At 35.7% G+C, this 12,723-nt stretch overlaps 1 protein-coding gene across 5 annotated transcripts in view; it reads left to right on the forward strand.

Moving 5' to 3' along the window:
- Nucleotides 1–9,222, forward strand: part of CBLB (Cbl proto-oncogene B) — a 200,278-nt gene extending 191,056 nt beyond the window's left edge. For all 5 annotated transcript variants that reach the window (XM_077118496.1, XM_077118499.1, XM_077118497.1 and 2 more), the window contains one exon: nt 5,569–9,222. In XM_077118496.1, coding sequence (XP_076974611.1) covers nt 5,569–5,828 — 260 coding nt within the window. In that variant the 3' untranslated portion in view covers nt 5,829–9,222. The remainder of the gene's footprint in view (nt 1–5,568) is intronic.
- The last annotated feature ends 3,501 nt before the right edge of the window (nt 9,223–12,723 follow it).

Genomic DNA, 12,723 nt, shown 5'->3' on the forward strand with positions numbered 1-12,723 from the left:
ACATTTATAATATATATATAATTTTATTCTTTACAACCCCTCTGAAGTAAGTACTATTAATGCCATTTTATAGAAGAAAGTAAGACAGAAGAGTTAAGTAATCTACCACAGGTCCCTCAGTAAGTAAGTATCAGTGTGGTAGAATTTCAACTAGTTCTGTCTTTTATCAGTAAGCTATGAACTCATTTTTTTTGTTGCTGTTAAAAAAGTTTAAGTTGTTATTCCATTACTATCCAAGCCAAAATTAAATTTTTAAAAACGCACACATGTGTAATGACGATTACCAACTTAAGTTTCTGGTGTTGCTCCAAGATAAAATAGCAGTCAAATGTAATGAAGAAATAGTAGTCATGACAATAAGGGGAAGGGTATTTGAAATAGTAAAATTGTAATAGAATTTCAAAAACCTGTATTCTTATCATTTTTGCCTAACTTTAATCACTTACTATGTGTTTTCTATACTTTTCTTATCAATCAAATCATTCCCTGGTCTTACTCATAGTTCCTTGTGTAGCTCAGCGTTGTGGAACTAGCAAAGGGGATCTGAGGCTATTTGCATTTTTTTCCCTAATTATGAAAGTAGTGCATGTACATTGAAGAAAAATGGAATTGCAGGAAAATAAAAAAGGAAAAGAAGTTGCACGTAGCCCTATCATCAATAGGTAATATTATGCCATTTGGCAACACTTCCCTCTAATGTATTGTCTATGTTCATTTCCACATGGTTAAGAGCATCTCAATATGTCAATCCTATCTCTTTTCCATTTAACATAGTACCATGAGCATCTTACCACAATATTAAAAATTTTTACTAAATATCATTTTGAGTTTTTGTATGATAGTCCATTGTTTCTCTGTGCTCTCAAATACTATTTTAAGTATTTAAATAACCTAGTAGGAACCATAGATTTATACACAACTATGGTATAAATACTTTTCAAGTATTTAAGAAGTATAAGAGAAACCATAACTTTATACCCAGGAATATTAACACATCAAATGCCTTTGCTTTAGTTTGGAAATAAAGAAATTCAGATCTTATTGAGCAGGACTTAATATAAAATAAGTAGAAAATATACTCATCAATACAATGACATTTGTTTATTAGACACATTTCAAAATATAGAATTAAAAAGAAAAACTTTGTATCATAAGAGAAGTAATAAGGGCCTCTTGTGGTAAGATTGCTAGCAGCCACTGATAAAGCGTTATTGCCTTTAGCTGAAGACGCAGATCGGCGTATCTCAACCTTTCATGTTGTTTTGATCACCACCTGCCTAAGGAGCCTTTTTAGACATTTTCTTTCCTTATTGCTGTCGCCTCCCCCGTACACCAATGAAACTTTCCTATCACAGACATGATGTTTCTCTCTTTGTACTGTGACTTGGAAGACCACAAACCAAAATCTAAGTTCTTCTTATCCCCCAAGAATCAGTTTTTGCCCCTTGGAGATGATCTACTCCTGTTTAGAATACATCACGCAGAGTAATCCCTTAAGTTATTACTCTGTCCATGTTTTCATCAGGCTGACCCAAGCCACCTAGGACTTTTCTATGTTACTTTGCTCTTTTGTATGTTCAGAAAATGAAAATTGAATCAGCAACTGTTCTAAAACAGTGATTCTCAAATCTTTCTTCCCCAAATAAGAAGAGTTAATTCTAAACAACACGAGGGCTGGGGCTTTAGCTAGAAGTGAATAACCTCATGAGAGAATTTTCTTCAAATTTGCTTTTATGTAGAAAGTCCATGCAAATTTTGCATTTAGTCTTGAGTATATCTGCATTCACTTCCATATTAAAAATATTATTTTCCATTCATTCTTGAGTAGCATTGATGCTTCAGGAGGATCATTTGTACCCTGTAGCTCTTGAACTTACTTTGGTAGTATTGCCACTACTCAGAGGAATTCAAAAATTCATGAACATGGACTGCAGATATTCCCATAGGTTTGTTAAAACTCATAGTCATTCCTATGTCCTCCTGTATATATGTTAGAATTATGAGATCGCTTCATTTTGTTTCATTGTTCCTTTCCACTACTGTTCACATGGTAAAGTGAGGGGGATCTGGTGTTTCCTTTTAAATACTGAGAGAAAGAACAAGTGGAGAAAGTGATGGCTGCTTCTGAACATTGGGAAGAGATGCTGTGTTTGGAAAGAGAGATTGGTTTTAGGTGATTTGCTTTAATGAGCATGGAGATGATCTACCTGCTCTTTTTTTTTTTTTTCTTTTTTTAAACAGCTTCCTCTATTAGTGCAGCCTGTAACCATTCTTGCTTGTTAATGTCTTGCTTGAAGCATCTTTGCAGAATTAGACACTCAGAATAAATTTTGTGTTTTTCCTCTTCTATACTTCTTTGCCGTTTCTGTTAATTTACAGTAATTGTTGTTCTATAGCATTTGAATATAGCAGGCATCATTATAGGTGGAATTCATTGTCCTTTCTTTTTAATGATTTCTGTAGCATATATACTGCACATTACATTAATTTATTCTCACACTACCTGACTGAGGAGGGATAAATAATATCTCCGAAAATGGAGATACAAAAGTAGATTGTGAGAATGAGAATCGTAAAAGTAAAGTGCTTGGCCAAAGTCACTCAGAATCTTAGTGGCCACACCAAGAGGCTGTCACAGTTTGAAGTGTCTGTGTGATGTGTTCTTCGGCTGAACCTAGAAAAGTCTGTATTTTAGCTATCAGTTTTTCTGTTGCAGAGCTACGCTCTCTAATTAAAACAGGCATGCAGTACAATAAGATATGCAAAATAGAATAAATATATTGCAATGAGTAGAAATTTCTAATGGGGTGAAAAAAAACTTTATAAATGAACTGTCTTTGAGGGCAGATGGAGTAGCAACTTAGATTTCATGTTATTTCAAATCCTAGTCTTTAATACATCCTGCAGATAGCATTTGTGAGATTCTAAAGAGATGTCAGCACTGGTTTGAATTAAGGCAAAGGGGACTAAGATTGCACGAGCAGGGTATGTGAGTTTTAGATTTAGAAAGGAAAGTATACCTGTAGCGGGGGAGAATCTATTTCCAGAGGGTTTTTATTTTTCTTACTTTCAAGAAATGAAGCTATCTTAAAAATCTGTCAGGAATCCTCTCTGAGGTTGTTTGAAATCTTTTTCAAAGTTGATGTTTCGAGTATATTTTGTATACCTGTTCCAGAAACAGAGACACTTATTATTCTAACTAGACAAAGCATTTTGATTTCGTCTGTATGTGTGTGCATGTGTGTATGAATATATATGTACTTTTCTCTGCTAACTTTGGATTCCTAATTGTTTCTCACTTAAATTTTCTAAACAAAGAATAGCTTTCTCCTAAATAAAATTAGTTATCTTCAAATTTCATTGCATGTTGCCAGCGTTAATTATAACAGCCTTACAGAGTGAATAGGTTTCTTGCTTATTTTTCCTGATGATAGATGCTATATTTTCCAGTGTCATCTACCAAGATATATATATATATTAGATCTAAAAGTTCTAAATCTCAAGACTTCGATACCCGTTATACTTTTAGATGTGTCCCTGACTGCCATACTACTTCACTAGCATACATAGATTGTCTTCAAAATCATGTCTTGGTGTACATGTGCCCTTCCCAGTATTTTGGAGAGAAACAAAATAATAATACAAGAAAAACTCTTAGAAAATTACTGCTACAAGTAATCTGAACATCTGAACTTGTGTTTTTCATACATAAAAGTGTCTCAGGACAGACAAGACTTATAGTTACGAATTCTGTGGTAATTTATAAGAGTAAATGAAAGGTTGCTACAATTTCTAATAATTTATTGAGAATGATTAAAAGTAAAGTATAATTTATTGTCCATCTGTGCATGATGGAAATATGTAATAGAAAAATAAATGGAATCTCAAAACAGGAAAAATTGCAATTTAGCAGACCATGATAATTTGAGATATTTAATTATAGATGTATTAAACAGTATCAACTTTAGCAAGAATGAGAAACTGATGTGTTGATGTATATGAGCATACTTTAATATGCTGTAACTACATCTATAACATTTTAACTGGACATTATCGTGTAAGAAAGGAAAAATTAAAAATAAGACTGTTATCCACCTTGATGTTGAACCAAAAATTTGCATCCTGGATGCTTATATTTTGTGTGTGTTGTCTAGATCTTGTTAGAATTGTGAATAGGTTATGCTTGTTACAAAAGTTACCTTCTCGTAGAAAAATAACATCAACTCTTTAGTAAAAAATGCCAATAGAAAATAATGTTTCATCAGATTTCTTTTATGATTTAAATTTTATTATTATTGAAAATATAAGCTTACAAGCTCTGATTTTGTGCAGTGAAGACCCTCTTCTGCGGCCATTGGCAATGTTGGTGAGGCAGCAGATACCAGGAAGGACAGGCCAAGGACACTAGTCAAGAGGCCATTTGGGGTCTAGTCATACTTCACCATTTACTTCGCTATGTCCTTGAATTTGTCATTTGGCATTTGTCAGTGATCTAGAAGAAAGATATTAAATAAATGTTGATGTCTATGCAGTCTTAATTCCCTAACTACGTCCTATGGAATAAATTTTGACAATTTACATTTTAATCTGTTTTTAACCTAAAATCTTGAAATAAGTACCAAAAATAAATATATGGAAACCCATGATGAAAGTGACCTTTCAAGTTAGCTAGCCCATACCCTAGGGATGCATATGGAGCTGTGGCTTATAATTAATTTTATTTTCTTTTAATAAGATTCCTCCCCATTTATAGGCACCAGTGTCATTTGTTTAACTTTGAGATATAGTTATCATCAATGGACTTATCTGGAAACTCAGTGCATTATTCTCCACTCCTTAATGTTTCTGCTGGGTTTGTTTTTTTTCTTGAGGAAAACTCCCTGCTGAATTCTGCATCATTTGAATCTGGTTAAAGTTGTTTGAGCAAAGCACCAAATTTACTTCTCTTCAACCTATTGACCCACAGCAGTCAAGACATCTACTATTTTCTTTTTATTTTCCCCCCTAGTGTCAGTAGGTATAACTTCAAAGTGCAATGAACTTGAAAAACCAAACAGGAAGAGACCCTACATAACCCCATAAAGGATATTTCTCGGAGCAGTTCTGTGATATGGGGTGGGACAGATGCTCTGCCATGAATATCTGTGAGCTTGTAACGCTACAGTTCCCTCTGGCTAGAAACCTCTCAAGAGAGTTCCTCTAGGGAGCAATCAGCCAATGCAGGTGTCATAGTAGAGAAGAATAAGCCATGTTGCTGAACAAAATGAAAGCCTTTCTTAGATATGTGTGTTTGTGTGTGTGTGTGTGTGTTTGTTTATTTATTTCACATAGCTTGAAAAAAATAGGTGAAATTGGGCACAAAATGGTTATATTCTCCTTAAAATTACCAACCCATTCCACTGTAATTTTCTAATGGTCAAAATTAGGATAATTACTTATTCTAATGGAAGGAAGTTATTCATAAAAGATAATCAAAACATAGCATTTTCGTATGAAATAATTAGATATGTGATGCCTTTGTTTTTATTTTACTGTTTAAATGATATCTGTCTTTAAAATCCTTCACAGACGGCTCACAAGCACCGGCCAGACCCCCCAAACCACGACCACGCAGGACTGCACCCGAAATCCACCACAGAAAACCCCACGGGCCTGAGGCCGTGTTGGAAAATGTCGATGCAAAAATTGCAAAACTCATGGGAGAGGGTTATGCCTTTGAAGAGGTGAAGAGAGCCTTAGAGATAGCTCAGAATAATGTCGAAGTGGCCCGCAGCATTCTCCGAGAATTTGCCTTCCCTCCACCAGTCTCCCCACGTCTGAATCTATAGCAGCCAGAACTGTGTCTACACCAAAATTTAACACAATCGATGAATATTCCAGGAGTGTGGAAAGGAGAGCAGAAATGAGTCTGAATTCAAGAGAGAAGGTGTCTTCATCTGACATCTTGGGAAGAGAGGCATAGGAATGCAGCTTCCGAGAAGATAGCTGCTTGCTCAGGATGTCGGCAGCTGCGGCTTCCTTATTTTTGCTAGCCATACTTTTAAATCAGGGTTGAACTGACAAAAATAATTTAAAGATGTTTACTTCCCTCGAACTTGGAATCTGTGAAATGCTTTTTCCTTGTTTACAAGTTGGCAAAGTTGCAGTTTTGTTTTTGTTTTCATTTGTTTCTCCATATGTGTACTGTGTTCATGACAGACCGTTTGTTAGAGTGGTCAGGTCTGCTGTAACATTTCCCACCAACTCTCTGCTGTCCATGTCCACAGCCGAGTCGTACTCGTTTTGATCTCAACCCAGCCCCCACCCAGAGGTCCAGCGCCATTTCTCGTATTCACAAGGATGCTTTACAAGTTGTGATTTTCAACTTATCAAAATGAATGCAAAAAATCGTGTGTGGCCTTCACTACTGAGTCTTTTTCTATGGAAACTCACTATTGAGAAATGGAGAAAATCTGAATGTATAACACATTTTTCATGGCTTCCATTTTTTATTTGTGACCTTTAGTCTTCTATATTCCCATCTTTGTCATCCCAGGGGTGTTAAGACTCTGCAAAAAAAAAAAAATCTAAGATATTAAAACGCAACTACTGCAGATGTGGGCGAGAATACATACGGTGAATGCTGTAATGAAGTTATAAGGTCACCTGCTATTAAGCCTGCAATACTTTGGGGCATGCTGAATAAAAGGGCCTTCTCCCTGAAATATATCAATAATTTTCAGATATAAGTACAGTCATACCTTCCCCAAAATGGACCAGAGTTCATTTCCAATTTAAATAACACTCTGGTTCCTAAAAGCTTCAGGAGTCAGTTCGTATTGCAGTGGAAACATTAAATCTTTGATGCACTGTTAAAATGCTAATGCTACTGTGGCAAAGATTTTTGCAAAGTTATTATTATTCTTCTGTCTGCAATCAAATCAGAATTCATATTTAATTTGTAGATTCTCTTATTCATTGCTCCGTCCAATTAGGTGAAAGAAACTAATATACTTTGCCTTTTTTTCTTCAAATTGGTGGTTGGTTCTTCAGAAACTGTCATTTTAATTGTAACAAATCTACAAATATTTATTGAGCATCTATGATGCACTCAGCACTGTTAGGCACTGTGTTTGTAAAGCACAAACTGTCACAAGCTGGTTCCAATATAATGTTATTCTTTATCTGCGTCTTTGATGGCAAAAGTTTCTCTAATGGACAAATCCTGGAAGTTTTCAACAAGGGAATCTGTATTTTCAGACAATTTGCTTTTTTCTTCCTAAAGAGAAGTTAGTGGTGAAATGAGACAAAACCATTACTGCTTAAAATGAACACACAAAAGGTTTTTTTAAATACGTACAATAGTGGGTGTGTGTGTGTTTCTTCCACTGCTTTTGTAACTTCACACACAGTGTGACATAAAAAGATGCATCAGATAATGAGCCTCTCTTTAGGACTTGGAAGGACACAAACAAATATCTAGTATGAGTTCAGAGAAAAGAGCAGGCCCAATGGAAAATCATGTTATAGAAGACTTATGTAGACATCCAGGTGGCCTGGAGAGGGAAACTACTGCATTCCTTTACAAAGTGGCACATCCCTTTTAAAGTTTGTTTTCATGACATAATACTTGAGGAGTCACAGGCCTTGGATAGTTTGTGCTCTTTTTTGAATTTCTTCAAGTGATTCTGAGCTGATTATATCCCTGGAGGGGAAATTTTAATTTACCTTAGGTGTTCTTCCGGTAAGTAAGTATATCAGTGCAGTTTTTTACACTTTTTGAGATTACATTGGCTAATTATTCATAGCTGTATGAATTCCATTTCATGTCATAATTTTTCATGTGTTTATCAGTTCTGGGTGTCATGCTGGAAAACGTAGATTTTGGCCTTTTCGTGTCTTGTTGATCATAGATTCAGTCTAAAAGCTAAAAGTTGCCACTTTGTGATAACATTCCTATAGATAGTGAGTGATGTTAAATAGGAGTGTTAGAAAACATAGTGTATTTTCACTCAAACAATATTCAAAGAATATGTGAAAAATTTTAAAGATGAGATTGATGAAGAAAAGTAAATTCAGACCTGAAATTTGCAAATAAAAATCTGTTTTGCAAAGAAAATTTACTAACCTCCACCAGGTTACCTTTGCATCCTGTAATCAATGGCAACTATTAGTTTTGTCATTAAAAAAGAATGTATGCAAAACTTAACAGAAAATGAAATAGAGGGAAAGTTTCATCGAACATTGTCATGAAAAACTCATTGCTGCCTATTACACAGAAGTTCTGGAACTCAAAAAAAATTTTTGAGGAAATAGTTAAACTAAAATATTTGTTCCATTAGAAAAGTTACTAATCATTAATGATTGGAAATTACCCAAGCATTGTTTCACTGTGATCTAAGAAGTTAGACATTCCTCCTGTTTCTCAAGACTTGGTACTATGATTATTTTATAAATCAGTACCAGTGCTGATTAAATCATGTCCAACACTAAACCTCCCTCCGAAAATCATGTTCTGGGTATAGGTTTTATTCTAAATGATAATCCAGTAAATTGATCTCAATATTCTGTTTTTTTTTTCTTACTATCTAATATGCCCTGACCAAATTTTCTAAAATTGATTCAATAGGGTTTATGCTTAATTTGAATGTTCTTCCCCAAATAGGACCTTTAACGCTTCCCTATCCCTTTCCTTTTGCCCACATTGCAAATAATCTTAACAATAAAGCCCTGGTTGCAACTTCAAAAGGCCCATTTGTTAACTCAGTATTTCACACACCAAGAACACTTGCAGAGATTCTTTCAAAATGTGAATTTTTGTTTTTCAGTTCCATAAGCATTTCCTACAGTTTGGACATTGTTTTTCTCTTAGCATTTCAACTTGAAGCTTTAATTTGCACTGAATTATCTAACCTGGTTAAATTTTTAATTTCTCTCTTCAGCTGACAGATTTGGAAGCAAATTACAGTGTGTTGAAGACAATGGTGGTACTGCCTGTAGACCTAGAGTTTTAGTGCTTCTATGAAAAGTTTCCAGAAAAATGACAGCAATAGAGTGAAGGGTTATCCTCCCGATTACCATTTTATTGTTTTTTAAATGCCTTTTAAAACTTTGTTTAAAGTGGCAAAATAGTTATGTGTTCAATTAATTTATATTTTATTCATTCTTTTTCAATTCTGGTTATTATGTAACTTCAAGTACTTTATTCTTTTAAGGTATTTTATAAAATGAATGTTAATGAAATGCTGAGTTGGTACTTTATTTTTCAAATGAACACAGACATTTCTTTCAGGACATTTCTACATTGTAGTTTTTCTTCTCCCTGTTAAGCAGATTAACTGAAAGACATTTGATTTAAGAGCTAATTGGACAAAGTGGCACAATGCATCCATCGCAGATGATTTAGTTATTAAATATCAAAAGATGTCCTTTCAAGGTAGACTCATAGACTACTCACACGTCATAGAACCAAGTGATAGAGTTGTATTAAAATTCCAAGTAAGAAATGCCATATCTGGGAAGGCTGAAGGTCTTATGGGTGATGTATCTTATAGTTGATCATTTATCAACAGTAACATCTGTTTAAATTCTTGATTTTTAAAATCATCTGTTAGTGGCTAATTTATGTAGGGAGAGGACAACGGAGATAAACAATAATAATTGCTCCTATCAGGCAGAATGTTGGGAAACTGGGATGTGGAAAGAAGCCTACGTAGTGCTGATACTCTCTCAGAGTACCCACAGTTAAACGGGAGGTACACAGATGCCATACAGTGAAGCTGCGCGTTTGTTATACAGAAATTACATGCTTATGGTAAGTGCCTAAGAACTAACTTTTAATGGGTCCTTATGTGAAAGGAACTTAGTATTAAAGCATTTAATGCTTTAAACAACCCCTCATCGCCTAGAACTGTGAAAGAGTAGGGACTGACAACGTGCTTCTGGTGAGGTTTGACAAATGATAAGACTAACTGGCATTTTCTTACATCAAGAAAGTAGCAAGATTTTTATTTTTTGAAGAAAGAAAGCCAAGGATAAAGCCTTTCACCTAGGAATAGCACATATGAGAAACACTGCTCTTTAGGCAAAGGCAAGAAGTAAGAGAAGTTTAGTGGGGCCTGAGAAAAACTGAAGAAGTAGCTAGGAAGCTAGGAACCATTTTAGTTCCCTAGCTGCTAAAACAAATACATACAATGGGTTAGTTAACAAGAATTTATTGTCTCTCAATTTCAAAGTCTAGAAGACTTGCTTCCTCCCAGGGTAAGTATCTTTTGGCACGCTGGGCAGTCTTTGGAGTTCCATGGCATTTCTGTCACACTGTAATGCAACTTCTTGCTTTTCCAAGTTCAGTTGACTTCCAACTCCTATCTGCTGCTGTGGCTGCTGCTTCCATGTCCAGTTCCCTCTGCTTATAAAGACTTCAGCCAATTTGGATTAAGGCCCACCCCCATTCAATTTGGGCACTCCTTAACTAAGAATATCTTCAAAGGTCTTATGGAGAAATGAATTCACAATCCACATGACCAGGGGTTGGGACCTGAATATGCTTTCTGTGGTAGACATGTAATTCCCAGTAGGAGGGTACGTTGGTTCCAGAAGATAAAGGACTGTTCGGCTGCTCTTACAATCCTGAGAGCCATAGGGCTAAGAATCACTGGAGATCAGAGTTGATGGTAATCATGAAAATAGACAGTGGCTACTGGATCTAGAGAAACGGGGCTATGCCTGTCAGGGATTGTCATATCAAACACAAATAGACAATCTAAAAGGAAATGGTTCTCCCTCATTCCCCTGTGTTTTTTTGTTTTTGTTTGTTTTGTTTCCCTGTTTGGAGTTTATCCTTGATTATCTATTTTTTTAAAAAAAGTTTTCTTGATAAATCTTCACACATATACAATCCATACATGGTATATAATCACTGGTTCACAATATCACATAGTTGTGTATTCATCACCATGATCATTTATTAGAACATTTGCATCCTTCCAGAAAAAGAAATAAAAAGAAAAAGAAAAAGCCTTCTTTTACTGCTTACCCTCCCTCTCATTGACCACTAGTATTTCCATCTACCCAATTTATTTTACCCTTTATCCTCCCTATTATTTCTTTTTTATCCATATTTTTTTACTCATCTGTGTATACCCTGATAAAAGGAACACCAGACACAAGGTTTTCACAATTACACAATGTACAAGTTGTATCTTCATACAATTGTCTTCAAGAATCAAGGCTACTGGAACACAGCTCAACAGTTTCGGGGACTTCCCTCCAGCCACTCCAACACACCATAAACTAAAAAGGGATATCTATATAATTCATGAGACTAACCTCCAGGATAACCTGTAGAGTCTATTTGAAACCTCTCAGCCACTGAAACTTTATTTTGTCTCATTTCTCTCTTCCCCCTTTTGGTCAAGAAGGTTTTCTCAATCCCATGATGTCAGGTCCCGGTGAATCCCGGGAGTTCTTTCCCATGTTGCCAGGGAGATTTACACCCTGGGAGTCGGGTCCCACATACGGGGTAAGGCGGGAGTTCACCCTCCTATTTGTCTTAGAGAAAGAGGCCACATCTGAGTAACAAAAGAGGCTCTCTGGGGGTGACTTTTAGGCATAATTTTAGGTAGGCTTAACCTGTCCTTGGCAGGAATAAGTTTCATTAGGGCTAACGCCAAGATTGAGGGCTCAGCCTGTTGATTTGGTTAGCCCGACTGCTTGCAAGAATATGAGAAATCCTCCAAATGGGGAAGTTGAATATTTCCTCCTTTCTCCCCAGATTTCCAAGGGGACTTTGCAAATACTTTTTATTCTCTGCCCAAATTACTCTGGGATATATTGAGGCATTACACTAACCTGGACCAACAACAAAATCTCACTCCCTATCCATGTGTTTATGGTGTTCAACTAGACTACCATATAAGTTAAATTAGGTAATGCACTACCCAAAATATAAATTTTACACCAAATGAACATCTTTCCCTTTGATCTCACACAGAAGTTGAAATTTAAAATATGGGCCATATCATCCTTTATATTCTGATCTGCCTTAGTCCTATCCAGATCAACTGATTATCTATTTTTGCTTTTTTTTCATCACTACTGCTCCTACCCTCTGTGGGGTCTGAATTAACAACTCCCTTAGAATTTCTGAATAGCCTGTAATTGGGCTCCATGCCTCTAGTGAAATTCACAATGACCTTTCAGAATTTTAAATCCAATGTTCCTCCTCTATGTAAAACCCTTTTGGCCTTTAACCTTAGGGATTCCCTTCTGTATATCTCCTTAACTTCTCTCCCAGCACAGCCCCTCTTCACTTTTGCCATGCTTTCAAGCATCCATGTCTTGAAATTCCTTCTGAAAATCTCTCCCTTTTTCCAGTCTGACAACTCTTACTCTTCAAACAATAGTTCAAGCTATTGCCTCTGTGAAGGGTTTTTGTCTTAACCTAAAAGTTAAATTGAACATGCTATCTTTTATGGCCCACACAGCTTCAGTATTAAAATAATTATCAGGTGATTTGTGATTAGTTCATTCAATGTATGTCCCCAACTAGACTGAACTTGAAAAGAGGAAGTGTGTTGAATTTGTGTATCCCAAGCTCCTAATATAGAGTCCAAAATAGAGTACACAAGAAAGTATTTTGAATAAATGAGCACTTGCATTCTTAAGGAGCAAATAGTGGAAACAGTTGAGTGCCTGTCTCAGCTCTTCCATTTGCTACTTGTATGGCATAGTATATCTTTTCTT

The sequence above is a fragment of the Tamandua tetradactyla genome, chromosome 10, assembly GCF_023851605.1.
Source record: "Tamandua tetradactyla isolate mTamTet1 chromosome 10, mTamTet1.pri, whole genome shotgun sequence".
Taxonomy (NCBI): Eukaryota; Metazoa; Chordata; class Mammalia; order Pilosa; family Myrmecophagidae; genus Tamandua; species Tamandua tetradactyla.